Source organism: Carcharhinus amblyrhynchos, chromosome 11 (genome assembly GCF_965287045.1).
Source record: "Carcharhinus amblyrhynchos chromosome 11, sCarAmb.v2.hapA, whole genome shotgun sequence".
In the NCBI taxonomy this organism is placed as follows: Eukaryota; Metazoa; Chordata; class Chondrichthyes; order Carcharhiniformes; family Carcharhinidae; genus Carcharhinus; species Carcharhinus amblyrhynchos.
Window position 1 is genome coordinate 41,569,356 of NC_137334.1, and position 17,175 is coordinate 41,586,530.

The 17,175-nt window shown below is 41.5% G+C and overlaps 1 protein-coding gene across 2 annotated transcripts in view; it reads left to right on the top strand.

Moving 5' to 3' along the window:
- Nucleotides 1–11,021: 11,021 nt before the first annotated feature.
- pde11a (phosphodiesterase 11a) overlaps nucleotides 11,022–17,175 on the top strand; it is a 355,582-nt gene continuing 349,428 nt past the window's right edge. For both annotated transcript variants that reach the window (XM_080198223.1, XM_080198224.1), the window contains exon 1: nucleotides 11,022–11,810. In XM_080198223.1, coding sequence (XP_080054349.1) covers nucleotides 11,022–11,810 — 789 coding nt within the window. The remainder of the gene's footprint in view (nucleotides 11,811–17,175) is intronic.

Below are 17,175 nucleotides of genomic sequence, written 5' to 3' on the forward strand. Positions count from 1 at the left end.
TAATACAATATACTAAATAAAAGTATGTAACTTAATTAAGTAATTATTTAAAACATTAGAGATGACAGGACAGGTGATGTGTTAAGGCTGCAAGATGTGGGAATTTCTGGATAACATTGTGATCCAGGGCAAACATCTGCATTAAATATTTGCAGCTTGAGGAACTTCAGCTCAGAGTCATTGAGCTGGAGGCTGAGCTGCAAAATCAGTGACACATTAGGGAGGGAGAACGTTAGCTGAATGCTTTGTACCACGAGGCAGTCACACCACTTAGGGTAGGGTCTTCTGATTTGGTCAGTGGTCATGGACTGTGAGTGAGACAAATAAAGGGAGCCAAAGTGCAGGAGTGTTAACTTCTGTAATTGTCCAGTAGGTTTGAGATTTTATCAGCTTGTTTGGATGAGAACAGGACTACAGAGTAGATGAACAAACTGACCACGGCACTGGAAATCATTCAAACTGGGGGGAGCAAGAAGGAATATGGTGGTCGTCAGGAACAGTATAGTGTTCTCTGCAGCAAAGAGCGTGAGTTCAGATGGCAGTATTGTCTGCCTGATGCCAGGGTTCAGGACAACTGTTTAGGGCTGGAGAGGAACTTGCAGTGGCAGGAGGAGGATCTGGTTGTTCTGGTCCTTGTAAGTACAAACAACATAGATAGAACTAAAAAAGGGATTCTGCATAAAGAGTTTGAGGATCTAGGCACTAAATTGAAAAGCAGAACCTCAAAAGTTATAATCTCTGGATTATTATCTGAACTGTGCAAATTGGCATTGGGTACATAAAATTAGAGTGATGAATACATGCTCAAAGACTGAGAGAAGTGAGTTCCAGTTTGTGGGGCACGAGCACCAGGACTGGAGAAAGTGGGGGATGTACCATTGGGATGGTGTGCACCTGAACTATGCTGGGACCAGTGATCTTGCTAATGTAGCTAAGGATGTAGAAAAGGTTTTAAGCTAAATAGTACGGGTAATGGATGAAATGTGAAAAGATGTGATATATCAAAGATTAGAGATGTGGGAAGAGAAGCAAAAAATAAAGGTCAGAGAATGTCAGGAAGGGAGAATAGCAACAAGGGACAGTTAAGAAAAAACTAAAGAATGCACGAATAATCAAGGCTAAATATTACAAATACAGCAAAAACACTAAGCTAAAGGTTTTACATTGGAATGAACATAGCATTCATAACAAAGTAAACAAATGAATGAAGTCAGTAAATATAATCATAGAGCCATTACAGAGATCTTTCTGCAGGAGGATAAGGATTAGTCCCTGAATATTGAAGGATATATAACATTCAAGTTTAGGAAGCTAGGTAAAGGTGGAGAAGTAGCACTGTTGATCAAGGATGGCATTGATTTAGGAGATCAGAAATAGGTTTGGGTTAAGATGAGGAATAATAAGGGAAATAAGTCACTGGTGATGCAGTCTACAGACCTTCCAACAGTAATCACAATGTAGGGCAAAGTATACAGGAAGGAATGTTGGGTGTTTGTGATAAAGGAACGACAATAGTCATGGGTCATTTTAATCTACATATAAACCAATAAAAAAATGGATTGACAGTGGCAGCCTGCATGAGGAGTTCTTAGAATTCTTTTGAGAGAGTTTTTTAGAACAGCACATTCTGAATGAGAGTAGGTTATATTAGACTTAATATTATGTAATGTAACATGATTAATGAATAACCTCAGAGCGAAGGTACTCCTGGTAGCAGCGCTCACAATATGATTGAATTTTACATCAAGTGCACCTAAGACTAGTATTTTGAATTTCAATAAGGGCGACTATGGGGTTATGAAAGTTGAACTATGTGAGGTGAATTGGAATACTACACTAAAAAGCTGAAGTCGCCATAGTCCCAGATGGCCAAAGGCTATTTTCCCTTCTGAGGGGAAGAACTGACTGGTAGTGATTTAACCTGAAGATCAATCACCACACCTTAGGTGAGGCACAAGGTAGGGAAGGCAGGACCTTCATGAATAACCTCAGACTATACAGGAATTGAACCTGTGCTGTTGGTGTCATGAACCAGCTTTCTGTCCAACTCAACTAACTAACTGTAATATTAGACTAGGGAATAGTGAAATAGTAGCAGATATTTAGGTGGATATTAAGGAATATTCAGGATAAGTATATTCCTGCTGTAAAAAGAACTAGTAAAAGGAGGAGCTACCATCCATGGTTAACTAAAGAAGTTAAGGAAAGCATCAAACTGAGGGAAAAAACATATATTTCCACAAAGGTGAGTGGTAGGTCAGAATATAAAGCACAGCCGAGAATGATGAAATAGTGAATCGCGGAAAGAAATTAGATACAAGAGGAAGAAGGCCAGAAATGTAATAACTCTTTCAGGTCAGTTCAATTTTCCTCTGGAAGGTAACACAATAATTTATCCCAATTTCTAATAACTTCCTCATTATCCAATTTAATTGAGGAATATCAAATTCAGAATGATTTCGATTCAGTTCTTCATTCTGAGTTATAACCACTAAAACATTCTCCTTCTGCTCTCCTTCCCTATCAAAATACCTTTTAAACATATTCACATGACACACTCTGAGTTTTTCTTCTAGCTGGCATTCTTATCAAATAGTGCACCTCACTCAATTTCCTTTCAATTTGATAAGCCTCTCTAAACTTTGCTTTTAAAGGTTCACCTACCGAGCAATACCAAGACTTTATTCCCATTAGCAAAATTACAAATTTTTGATTTCTTATCCGCTTCCTGTTTCGTCACATGCTGTGCCACTTTTAAATGTTCTCTAGCCAATTCGCCTGCTCTATTCAACCTTTCCCTACAATTTGACACATAGTCCAATAATGTAGTCTCAGAATGCTGACTCATCAATTTCTCTTTAATCAATTTAAGTGGTCCCCTTACCTCATGACCAAAAATCAATTCAAATGGAGTGAATTTGGTTGACTCATTAGGTGCATCCCTAATTGCAAAGAGTTACAAATGGAATTCCTTCTTCCCAATCCTCCAGATAATCTTGACAATAAGTCCTCAACATTGTCTTTAAAATTTGATGCCACCGCTCAAACGCTTCCTATGATCCTGGATGGTATGCAGTTGATTTAAATTGCTTTATTCCTAAGCTATCCATAACCATCTTGAATAATTTTGATATGAAATTTGATCCTTGATCTTATTGTATTTCTGTGGGTAGTCCACATCTTGTAAAAAAAATTGAAGTAATTCCTCTAAAATCCTTTTAGCTGTAATATTGCATAATGGAATGGCCTCTGGAAACCCAGTAGACACATCCATTATAGTGAATAGATATTGATTCCCACTTCTTGCTTTAGGGAAGAGTTTATGCAATAAGTAATACCCTTGTCAAAGGTTTCTCAAGCACTGGAATGGGTATTAAGGGTGATTGTTTTATTACCGCTTGAGGTTCAAAGTGCCACTAAGACAGCACTGCTGCTCCACAGTGCCAGGGATCTGGGTTCATTTCCCAGATCGGGTCACTGTCTGTGTGGAGTTTGCAAGTTCTCCCTGTGTCTGTGTGGATTTCCTCTGGGTGTTCCAGTTTCCTCCCACAGTCCAAAGATATGCAGGTTAGGTCAATTGGTCACGCTAAATTCTCCCTCAGCCAACACAAACAGGCACCGGAGTGTGGCGACTAGAGGATTTTCACAGTAACCTCATTACGGTGTTAATGTAAGCCTACTTGTGACACTAATAAATAAACTTTAAATTTTGCTTTAGGTTTCTCTATGACCTGACATGACCGGCAACATTTAACCACATCTTTATGCAGCCCAGGCCAATAAAAATGTTTTTTGTTGTTTTAGCTTGAGCTTTCCTTACTCCCAACTGACCTCCTACTGGTACTACATGTGCTACCCACATCTCCTCTTTTCTGTACCCCACCGGCAATAGCACTTGACGAACTTCTGTCCATTTTTCATCCATCCGAATAAGTAAAAGTCTCCATTTTTTCATTAAGACATAATTTTTAAGGCATTCTGGTATACAATCAGATTCCTCCTCTGGGTATGCTTTCAGATACCACTGTTTTAATTCTATATCTTTCTGTTGTAACTCTGCCAACTTTCCGGAACTAAAAATATCCAACTCATTCTCCACCTGTTCTTGTTCTTTTTCAACCATCTGATCAAAAATTGTTCCTGATAATTGAACTTCAACTTTTTGATCTTCACTCATTGATTTCTCCCCTTGTCTTAACCTGTGATTTTGTGACCTTACTTCTACACAATCAGGAAAAATCCCAGGATATGTGTCCTTCAACAACTCAGCTGTTTGATTCTCCGCTGGCTTTTTAACCACAGTAGGCATCATTCCCACCTGTGATCCAGCTACACTGTTACCCAGATGTACTATACTCCTGAACAATGTAATTTCCTCCTATCACTTCACCTACCACCACTCTTCACTGGACTCTCCAACCTCACCTTCTATGATGGAACACTACTCTTTTTGCTCTGAATTCCACTGAATTCCACTGAATTCCACCTTTTCTGGCAATATTTTTTCATCATAACTTTTCATCTCTTAACATCACAGATTGACTTAATCCTGTATCCCTTAAAATTTTAACTTATTTATTTACGCTTCCTGGTACACATGAGAAAACTTTACACAAGTAAATTCTTTAGAGATCTGGCACCTTCTTATCAATCAGCCCCTGATCAACCTGTACATTCTTTTGCACCTCTTTTGCTTCAACTGGGCTTTCCTTTACCACTTTAACAAACTCCACTGGTTTATCCAGTTCCATCATGTGTCTTCCCAGTGCTTAAACCATCAACACTGCGACTTTGCATGGCCTAATTTATTACAGTGAAAACATCTGAGGCTTTTCATTTCTCTTCCACCTTCCTATATATCATCTTTAACCTGAGGTACACTGTCTTTATTATCTCCCACAAGATCTCCTTTAGGATTTCTCTTTTCCCAGTTTCTATCCTTCAAAAAGCTGAAACTGATGCCAAAAACCAAACTTTGATTTATGAACTAATTCATAATCATCTGCCATTTCTACTGCTAACCTCACAGTTTTAACCCTCTGCTCTTCCACATGAGTTCTCACTATATCAGGAAATTAAGTTTTAAATTCCTCCAAAATAATCATTTCTCTAAGAGCTTCATACGTCAGGCTTATTTTCAAAGACTTTATCCGCTTATCAAAGAGAAGGTGTTGTTGCCTATCCTTATTGATCGTGGTCTGCGGGTTAGGAAGTTGCAGAGGGAGGAGCTGAGGTCCAGGCCACAGAGTTTGGAGATGAGATTTTTAGGAATAATGGTGTTGAAGGCTGAGTTGTAGTCAATAGGAGAGTGACATAGTGTCTTTGTTATCTAGGTGTCCTAGGGTTGCATGCAGGGCCAGGGAAATGGTGTCTGCTGTGGACCTGTTGCAGCAGTAGGCAAGCTGTAGTAGATTCAGGCAACCCAGGAGGCTGGAATTGATTCATATCATGACTAATCTTTCGAATTCATTATGATGGATGTCAGAGCCACTGGACGATGTCATTAAGGCACGCGGCTTGGCTTTTCTTTGGTATTGGGATGATGGTCATCTTTTTGAAGGAGATAGGGATCTCAGATTATTGGAAAGAGAAGTCAAAGATATCTACGAATACCCCCACCAGCTGATCTGCATAGGATTTGAGTGCTTGTCTGGGTATCTCATTGGTGCCAGTCACTTTTCATGGGTTGATCTTCGAGAAGGTTGCTCTGAAATCTGCAGTGGTGACCTCAGATACAGGTTCAGCCATGGTTTCCAGGGTGGAGGGCGGGCTCTTACTGAGCTGTTGCTCAAAATGGGCATAGAATGCATTGCACTTGGCAGAGACGAGTGCATTGGAGCCGGCGATTTTACATGCCTTCATCTTGTAGCCTGTTAAGTCTTGCAGAGCTTGCCATAGTCGGTGGGGGTCTGTGTGACTAGCCTGGGACTCTAGCTTCATCCGGTACGTTTTTTGGCATCTTTGATGGATCTCCTTAGATCACATCTGGTACACAAATGTCACAATATCAAAGGAGGAAGTGTTGGCTATCCTAAGTTGGATTAAGGTAGACAAGTCCCTGGGGCCGGATGGGACCTATCCCAGGTTACTGCGGGAAACAAGGGAAGAAACAGCTGGGGCCTTAACAGGTATCTTCACCTCCTCTTTGACCACAAGTTGGCTTGGCCATAGAAGACAGAGTAGCAGTGAAAGGTTGTTTTTTCAGAATGGAAATCTGTAGCTACTGGTGAACCGCAAGGTTAGTGCTGGGATCGATGTTGCTTGTAATATACTTAAATGATCTGGAGGAAAATGTGGGTAGTCTGATTAGTATGCAGATGACACGAAGATTGTTTGAGCTGCTAACAGTGCGGGGATTGTCAGAGGATATAACAGGATATAGATAGATTGGATACTTGGGCACAAAAATGGCAGATGGAATTTAATCCAGCCAAATGTGAGGTGATGCATTTTGGAGGATCAAATTTAGGTGTGAATTGTGCTGTAAATGGCAGAACCCTTTGGAACATTAACATACAGAGAGATCTCTGCATGCAGGTCCATAGTTCCCTAAAAGTTGCAACACAAGTGGCCAAGGTGATTAAGAAGGCATATGGTATGCTTGCTTTCATCAGCCAGAGCACTGAGTACAAGAGTTGGGAAATCATGTTGCAGCTTTACCATACCTTCGTTCAGCCTCATTTGGAGTTTTTAAGTAGGTTTACATTAACAATGCAATGAAGTGACTGTGAAAATCCCCTTGTCACCAAAGTCCAACAGCTGTTTAGGTACACTGAAGGACAATTTAGCATGGCCAATGCACTAATCAGCATGTCTTTCAAACTGCGGGATGAAACTGGAGCACCCAGAGGAAACCCACTCAAACACAGGAAGAATGTGCATTCGCTGCACAGACAGTGACCTAAGCTGAGAATCAAATCTGGGTCCTTGGTGTTGTGAGTAGCACTGTGCCACCATGCTGCCCCACTTGCTTGCAGTTCTGGCCGCCAGACCGAAAGACGTGGAAGCTTTGGACAGTGTGCAAAGAAGATTCATCAGGATGTTGCCTGGTCTCAACGGCGTTGGTTATGAGAAGATGTTGAATAAATTTGGATTATTTTCTCTGGAAAGATGTAAGCTGAGGGGAGACCTGATGGAGTTATACAAAATTATGGGAGGATAGACAGGGTGGAAAGTCAGAGGCTTTTTCCCAGGGTGGAAGTGTCAATTACAAGGGGGCACAGGTTCAAGGTAAGAGGAGGAAGTTTAAGGGAGAGGTGCGGGGATGGGGAGTTTTTCATGCAGAGAATGGTGGGTGCCTGGAATGTGCTGCCATAGGAGGTGGTGGAAGCAGGTACATTAGCAACATTTAAGAGGCATCTGGATGGGTACATGAATGGGGAAAGAACAGAGGAGGGAGACCCAGTGAGGGCAGAAGGTTTTTTTTAGTTAGAGCATCATGATCTGTACGGGCTTGCTGTTCCTGTGCTGTACTTTTCTTTGTTCTTTGTTCAAACTGCTACCTGTGGACCACACTCACGGATACCGGCCCTTAAAAGCCTACGCTTTCTTACTTGACTCAAAGTTAGCTGAATTGCCTCAGAATCATTGATTGAAATGCCTCTTCAGGACATGAACTCATAATCTAACCTGACATTCAGTGCAATGCAGATTGATTGTCAGATGTCAAAGGTTCCATCTTCTAATTGAGACACAAATCTGAACCTGGTTTGTGGACGTCAAAGGTCCCAAAGCAGTCACTACGCGAACAAGTTTTTCTGCTGTCACATAAATGTACTGTATCCTTTCTCCACGCCATCAGAAACAATCTGGCTGCCGATTTATCTTATTGCTGTTTGCAGTTATTAATTGACTGCTAGGTCTATCTGTCTAAAACGGTAAAAATAGACTTTGAATAATCGGTTGTGAAGCCTTTTGCCATGCCCCGAGGATGTGTAAATACTTTAATAAATAAGACTTTGCATTTATAAGGTGTCCTTTTTGAATTTTGTCCGCCTGCAAACTGGAGCAGATAGCTATCTTCATTCGTGGATAAACGCTCAATTTGCATGTGTTGCTATCAGTTATTTATAATATGTGCAAATTACCGGGATCATCAATTTAAATATCCGCTCCCACTGTTGCCCCTTCTTCCCCTCCTCCGCTCCATGGTCCTCATGATGAGACATAATGGGCACCTCTGGCTTAAATGCGTCAAGCTCAAATTATTTAAAACAGCCCTGCGCAGTATTGTGCGAAGATGAAACACAAACCTGTGTTTGTCAAAAATTAGCCGATTGATAGTTAAAATATATTGGGCAGCATAAATAACAACAGAAGAAATGGACCAGAAGCAGTTGGATCGCCGTTTCAAGCTCCGATTGCGGGAAGCACATTGGCAGCAGACCACCAGCAACAGCATGATTTAATATACAACTACTTTCACCTAGGCAAATCTATCACGAGTAAATATTGGAGGCGGCAGTGTATTTGTTTCCTCCAGATCACATGATTCAGTTTGCTGGAAGTGAATATTAAACCAGTCACCAGGATTTGACGATGCTGTCACGACACATTCTAATTGTGGCACTTGCACTAGGACTGGAATGACAGCACAGCGGGTAGTGATTAGCAGCTGCTCCATACATTCCCAGATCAGAAACAACCATATGGTTTCTCCTAAAATTGACTCTTTGGATGGTCACAGCCTTACTCTTTGATATCAATATTTTCAAAGTTTTACCATCAATATCCCATAATAATGGGGCAGCTCGGTGGCACAGTGGTTAGCACTGCTTCCTCACAGCGCCAGGTTCGATTCCCGGTTTGGTCACTGTCTGTGTGCGGAGTCTGCACATTCTGCGTGGGTTTCCTCCAGGTGCTCGGGCTTCAGGTTAGGTGGATTGACCATGCTAAGTTACCCCTTAGTGTCAAGGGGACTAGCTAGGATAAATACATCGGGTTATGTGATAGGGTCGGGGTGGGATTGTGGTCGGGGCAGACTCGATGGGCCGAATAGCCTCCCTCAGCAGTGCAGGGATTCTGTGATTTCTACGATTTTTCCCCACCCGGAAGACAATGTTGAAATCTAAAGTCAACCTAAAATCATTAACTGTAGGTGGTCTGGTTCTTTCATTTAAATAAGAAGAACGGCTTTGATAAGAAGGCAAATATTACAAATAGATAATATGGGACTAATTGTTAGAGACTAGGAGACTGCCAAATTGCCGAACCACAGACCGCCCGCTCCCTGACAGAACAATAGCTTATTGTCACTGGCCATTCATAACAACGGCCAATGTTGACGGAACCAGGGAATTGATTCGCACCAGGACAATATCAACATCAGGGGATCGGAGCTGCAGAAATATTTCCAGCGTACGGGATAAATATTGTGCGAGATGACTTTGCAGCCCTTTGTTTGTTTCTAGCTGATTAATTGTTGTTTTGTTTTGTGTATTAGGGAGGGAGGTGAGAGCTATCACTTCTCTGACAGCCGCACAGGCAATGGGGAGGAACTGTGTGCGCATGTGAACACTGAACCTGCCGAATAGCTTTCGTCATCAACCCGAAAGTCTTTCAGAAAATTCAAGCCTGTTCATTAAAACGGCACTGCTCCGAGATTCAGCCGCTTGCTGATTTTAAATTGCTTTGCAGCACAAGGGCTGTCTTGACTCTCACCCCAGACTGGGCTGCAGGGGCGTTTGTCCATCAAAGAGACGCTTGCCAACAAATCATACTTCCATCAATCCACATGAAAGAGGATAAAGAACCACGATTCTTAACAATGCACTTGTTCCACCCGGTTAGCTCTCTGAGAATCAGAGTGCTTTTTTTCAAAAGCTGCCCGTGTTACTATCGTTGTGTTTCCTGTAGTAACACATTTCACTGTGAGCACCAGCCTCCTTCAGTTGTGGGTGCAGCGCATATAAATAAATTGTAACGACACTGCATCTGGCGCTGGATCTTTTCATGATACCATAGAAGGAAAAGCGCCAGCTTCCAGCCGGGAGGCCTGCGACACAGGATATACATCAGCCCCTCGGTTGTAAGACATGTTTAGGGGTGGGCGCAAGAAATCTCAGGCGCTTTGCGTAAATTGCATTGAGCATTTCTCCCCATTGAAGTCGCTGCTTGTTAGAGCCAATTATAATCCATTCATTTCAGGACATTGGCGGGATTGGACTGCGAATTGTGCCTCACCTAACCCATGTTTAACTCTCTGGCTATTAATTTAATAGTGTATTGATTAGTTGGACAGAACAATAAAATAAGCATTGTGCTTGTTGCTGCAAACAATAAAAATCACTGTTTTCATCAACAATGTCTGGCTTACAGATGCGCCCGGATTTATTGTGGTCCTAAGATCTAATTTAAAAGATCGGGGGGTTATTAGTAATCCTTTATTTACCAGCCTCTGGTTTTCTGATATTCTGATAGCTGATATCGTTCTGATACATCAGGGAACCTGTTCAGAAGAGTTTCTCAATGAGTACCAGTTTGTCAGAAAATACAGTCTAGTTTTTCCAAGAAGATTTACCAGAAATTGTACAAATCTCTTATCCTTGTAAGGACATGGGAAATAACACTTCGATTTTGCTGCACCAGTCAAGCAATTGTTTTTATATGATCAGAGTAGACTTCGCCTGCAAACAGTGACCGCCTACGTCAGTGGATCGGGAGGATCCACGCTTTGTCTGTCATTACCGTGCCTTCTTACGCAGCTCCAGCACTCCCAGCATGGGAAGATAACAGAACGGACTGGACTGTCATCTGTTTCTCAGGAAGACACCAGAAGGCATCAAACAGCAGCCTGCTCACATCATTTGTCAGGGAGAGATCATTTCACCCACAAGTTAGTGCGGTTGTATCCACCTTCCAGAATGCAGCTTGGCACTTAAAGCGATTATTCACTTTAAACATGCTCGAATTTTAATCTGTAGACTACTGGACTCAAACAGGTTAAATACAGGGTCATGCTGCTATGATATTTCTGTGGGGCATAATTCGTTACGTTGGCTAAGACTTCACGAGTCGCAGCTATGTCGAGTTCCACAAAGCTAGACTTCTCCGAAGTGGAAACTTTTCTGGATAATCATCCGGATCTTTTCGAAGAATACCTGCTGAGGAAAGGCAAATCCAGCACAGTGGAAAAATGGCTCAAAGAGCTTCATCTCAGCAAAACCCCGCCAACTCCCACTTCAGGGGAGAAGAACCTTCCTGCCAAGGAGTGCTGGGCGACCAAAGGAGACGGGCTGCAGAGGAGACCTTCTCAGAGAGAGCTCAGGAAACATTTTGCCAGGTCCAAGGCGCTGACCGTCAACAGGACTTACGACGAACATGTCAACTCCAGAGACAAGGAACCACTGTCCAGCATGAGGAGGCGAGCTCTCCTCAGGAAGGCCAGTTCGCTACCTCCCACCACAGCTCACATATTGAGCGCCTTACTGGAATCTCGGGTCAACATTCCCCAATACGCTCCGACGGCGATCGACTATAAATACGAACTCAGGGACACCAATGAGAGAGAATTCTTCTTGGAACTTGTCAAAGACATTTCCAACGACTTGGACCTGACCAGCCTGAGCTACAAGATCCTCATTTTTGTCTGTATCCTAGTTGATGCGGATCGATGTTCTTTGTTCCTTGTGGAGGGAACTTCCAACAAAAAGATTCTAGTATCCAAATTCTTTGATGTGCACGCAGGGACCACAGTGCTGCCCTCGTGCAGTATGGAAAACTCCAACGAAGTGCAGGTGCCCTGGGGAAAAGGAATCATTGGTTATGTGGCTGAACACGGGCAGACAGTTAATATCCCTGATGCCTATCAGGTAAGATCACCTTGCGTGAAAGAGCCCAGGAGGTTGTTTCAGACAGTTTACAATCCGAAGAAGTCACTGAGAATGTATAGGATCTGTACTAAAGATGACAGTGATAAAAATGCCATAAAATTACCAGAAAAAAATAAAGAACACTTTCTCTCCCTACCCCTTGCCCCGACGTTCATTAAATAAAACGACGAACATTTCATTTCAACGTTGCAACTGAAATAAAGATTGGTTTTTTTTCACAGTATGTGTAAGGAAAACATTTTCATCATGTAAAGGATTAGCGTACACTTTGTTATTACAGTATTTAATTCATCAATCATCAGTTCTTCAGTTAATTGGTGAAATCAGTGATGCGGTGCACGGGCCTATATTGGCACCACTTTCACCTAATTTGTTTATCTGGGCAAACCTGATGTAATAACCAACTCACATGTCTGGGTATTTAAAAATCGATCTCTTTCTCACCTGTATATATGTAATACATATATGAAATTCTACCTCACTTCAGTTTGTGTCCGTGTTGGGTAAAACGCAATATGAAAATAGTCCCTCTAATATTTTAAATTAAAAAATGCAACGAAGGTCTGTCAGTTGATCCTTTGCATGGCAGTCTGATTTATGTAGTTTCTAGAAACTGGTTATCGGAGTGGGAATACGTCTAATAATGATTTATTTAGACACTTGCCAGCTAGTCTGTGCAATACCAGTCGAATAAATATTGCAGTTTAAAATTAAGGCAGCAGTAGTAATTTATTTGAGAATTATTAACAAAGGGGGGATTAAAATGCGATTACGAAGAAAGGAAATGGGTTTCTGACAGGAAATATTATCAGCAGGTCCAACTGAGGTAGAAATTTCCCTTGCTTCACTATTGTAAGAAAAGTTAAAACATACAAAAATAGTTTGCATCTGCCGTGAACACTGTCTAAGCACGCTTCAGCGAAATAATATGACATCTTTTGTTTGACACAACAAATATGTTTGTGATGTTTGACATAGTTTCCTATTCCTGATCCGGATCAGCAGCAAAACAAAACAGTCAGAACCTTTCCGAACAGGGTGATTCATAAAACCCGGCATCGCTGGCTGATTTCCCGCAATGATAAGCACTAGAGTCAAATCCCCCCCAACACCTTTGACCAGTTACACAGTATCGGTAAATCGTAACATTTATTCCAGTCATGCGTTTTAGTATGACAATTATGATGCAAGGCAAAAGACAATCGAGTTCTTTAAGCTCTTAAAAACTAGAACATCAAACAAATAATGTATGCCAATCTTGAACTGTATACAGTCGTGCTAAATAATGCAGAGCACGTTTTATTCATGCTGTGTCTTGCCCGGAATGTTTCAACTTCTGATAACTCTTGGTGCGGATTTTGGTTAGTCCCCATGGGATCGATCCCTATCACCATCGAAAAACGAAATGGAACATGTGATCTTATACCCTAATACAACAATGATGCGGGATCAAGTCAAAGAACTTGCTTGGAGTTTTTATATTACAGAAATGTGCAGAAGTCACTGACACAATGACAATAGAAGAGGCTCATGATGCCTTTGAAATGCATCGTTTGGAAATGATTCCCAAGAGCACAACACTGAGTGTGACGTAGAAATTGTTTATTGCAAGTGAAGTGATTTATGGTGCCAGAAGTGATAAGACATCAACTCTGCCATTCATCTCGACAATCGTTTCTCCAAGCGTTCGGGACAGTAGGCGGCGCTCCAAAGTTCAGCATTTCACTTTGCGTCAATATCTGTTTTACTGCAGAGAAAAGTAAATATTTTGAAAAAGGGCTTGTCTTAGCGTTTGCTTCTGCCAGTTGTTCACATGCTAGTGTGCCACCCTTGTTGTTGCAACTTGCACTTTCGGCAAAACGTGAGAAAGTGCTTTGCGACCACAATTTCGACCTTTCTTGACATGAGTAAAATTGTAACGTCTATTTCCATGCTGCTCATAAATTCGAGATTAGCAACCTTCCTATTGATAGTTTCTCTTTGTTTCTCTTTCAATTAGACATGGGAATTAAAACAGCATCTCACACTCTAGTATGCAGAATAACCCAACAAACCACTAAAACTTTTCTGATATTTGACTAGCAAAATATTTTGGTAACATTTTGTGTTTCAAGAAATTAATTCGATCTTTAGATAAACTATCACTAACAGAACGTCTTTCTGAATTTTTAAGGTTTTTTTTCTGTTTCCTCACTCTCCCCATTGCCCAGTTCCCATTGGATGTTGGTCTTCACAGTTGGCTGATCGGAGTATGCATTCAACAAAAATAGTATTGATCATTCTAGATCAAATTTATTAAATAGATTCAAGAAACAATTGACTACTTTCTGGCTCTGTTTAGGGATTCTGCATGTTCGTCCCATGGTACTGTTGATGCCGCTTCTTTCTGAACACATTTCTTTCCTGCTCGCTCAACAACGCAGTTGAAAATAAGGGTAACAAAACCTTGTGAAAGATTGGAATTTGAACTTGGTTCATTAACTCAAGTCGAAGCTGCAGTTACGGACTGCTTTTCTTTGCTGTCACGTCTAACGAGAACATACTGTCCACTGCAATCACTTAACTGCATCCCAAATTACTTGTTGTTGAGATAAAGATAACATTTTCCTCCATAAATTGTTCAGTGTACTCCAGATCATGGTCACTTCATTCATTCATTAGGACCGCCCGGTTCGGACCTAAAGAACTGAGTGAAACTCGAATAAAGCTGAGACCCAGGGTCGCTGAAAGAAAGAAATGACTCATCCTCATGCTGTCAGACCTCAGTTGATGTTTGTAGGCATTATCATGAACACAAAGCTCATTTGGATAGTAATCCAACTTGTAATGCTTTCCCAACTGAAGGTATCAAAATTGATAGCTGTGTTCACCGCTGCTACGTTTTATATGTTTTTTGGCACATATATATCATTTGAGTATAAAGGCCTGTGTGTGCGTGTGTGTGGTACTGTGATTCTGGGATACAGTAACGTCACCCATGTTAATTCCAGCCTTGTCATTACAACTGGAAATTGCTTCACCTACTGATCAGTGTGAGTTCAATAAACCTTTTAGAACATAATCAAGCATATGGAAAACAGAGGCTAGAATTTGGTCCAGGCAAAAATGAATAGACCTATTACACAGCGGTCTGCTATCAAATGAGAGCGATGCTACAACTGACATTAGGGCCCTGCCCATGCAGCCCTGCTGCTTGTATCTGTAGAACTGCCTCTTGCCAGGCAGTTCTGCAAATCCATTCATTTGTGCTGTACAGGTGCAGATAGTGATCAAGACCATTGCTATCTGGCAATTGCAGCAAATTGAGTAGCGACAGTTCCCTTGATTATAATTCAGCTCTTTGTTCTTTCTGAAATTGGTCCCATCAGGACGTACATTAGTTGATCTTTTGGATGGGAGATTCCACTGTTTCAATACTACTGCCACGTGCTCTTTGTTTCTGCCGAGTTGTGTCCTGTGCATTTTGCAATCTAAATCTGCTAGCATGGAGATGCCTTGGTTGGGGTTTGTGCTGATATGAGAGTGGCACTGGGTGCTTGGAGGTCCTTAGCAGGTATGGACTATGGGTCACAACTTTCTTGAGACTTCTCAAGAGGTAGAGAAATGGAAGGTAGATTACGATACTGTTGTTGCAACACCTCTTGAAATAGAATTCATTGTGTTTTGATGCCAGTAAAAATAAATAGGATGAAAGGTTTTATTGAATCATGGTGATCAGTCTGACCAGCAGGATGTTAAAATATCATTGGGGTCCATTGTACATCATTGGATCCAGAGTTACATGAATTCCCAAACTCTCACCTGTTTTAGTCAAGCACTTTGAATACCTTTTAATAGGAAATGGGATAAATGATGGCAGAATAGCAGTGGGACAATAACAGTTTGTTAATGCATAAAAAGATGAAAACCACATTCCTACTTTGGGAATCAATTATGGCAAACTGCTCAACGTCATCTAACAACCTTCTAAAAGCAAAGTTATAAAATGAGTGAGCCTAAGAGAGAACAAGATTGAAGACCCACAGTTAAAAAGCATCTTGGGGAGTCAGTGAGAGTTAGAGAGAGCCTGAGAGAAGAGTGATGGAGACCTGCAGTTAAAAGCAGCGGTGGGAAGTTGATGGAAGTCACAGCAAGCAAAAAGACCATTTATCTACAAGACACTATATCAACAATCTTTTTCTCGCAAGGAACATTGCACATAATATCAAGCTGCCAAAGGAAATAATCACAGCTCCATCATTTGAAATTGTCTAGACCCAACTTTAGATAATTTCCATTTAAGAGCTTCCATTATCATAGAATCATACAGCGCTAAAGAGGCCCTTTGGCCCATCAAATCTGTGCTGACATTTTAGAAACACCTGAACTCCCACCTATTCTTGTCTGCCAGCACTTGGCCCATAGCCCTGAATGTTATAATGTGCCAAGTACTCATCCAAATACTTTTTAAAGAATGTGAGGCAACCCACATCTACTATCATCCCAGGCAGTGTATTCCAGATTGTCACCACCCCGGACAGAAAAGTTTATCCTCACTTCCCCTTCTAAACTTCCTGCCCCTCACCTTGAACCAATGTCACCTCATAATTGATCCTTCAACTACAGGGAACAGCTGATCCATATCCACTCTGTCATGTCTTTCATAATCTTGTGCGCCTCGATTAGGTCTCCCCTCAGTCTTCTCTGCACTAACAAAAACAACCCAGCCTATCCAATCTCTCTTCATAACTTAAATGTTCCATCCCAGGCAGTGTCCTGGTAAGTCTCCTCTACAGTCCCTCCAGTGTATCCTTCCAATAATGTGGCAACCAGAACTGTATATACTGCTGTAGCTGTAGCCTCACCAAAGTTCTATACAATTCCAACACGACTTCCCTGTTTTTGTAATCTATGCCTTGGATGATAAAGGCAAGTGTCCCATATGCCTTTTTCACCACCCTACTAACATGCTTTTCCGCTTTCAGAGATCTGTGGACAAACACACCAAGATCCCTTTGTTCCATAGAATTTCTTAGTGTCCTACCATTCATTAAGTACTTTGTTTAATTATTCCTTCCAAAGTGTATCATCTCACACTTTTCATGGTTAAATTCCATCTGCCACTTATTTACCCATTTGACCATTCCGTCTATATCTTCTTGTAGCCTAATACATTCCACCTCACTGTTACTCCACACATCCAATTTTGGTGTCATCTGCAAACTTGCTAACCAAACCCATCACATAGTCATCAATGTCATTAATAACAGGGACAAATAATGGGGGACACAGCACAGATCCCTGCAGTACGTCACTGGACACTGGCTTCGCGGGAATGTGGAACTGAGCCACGGCAGATCAGCCA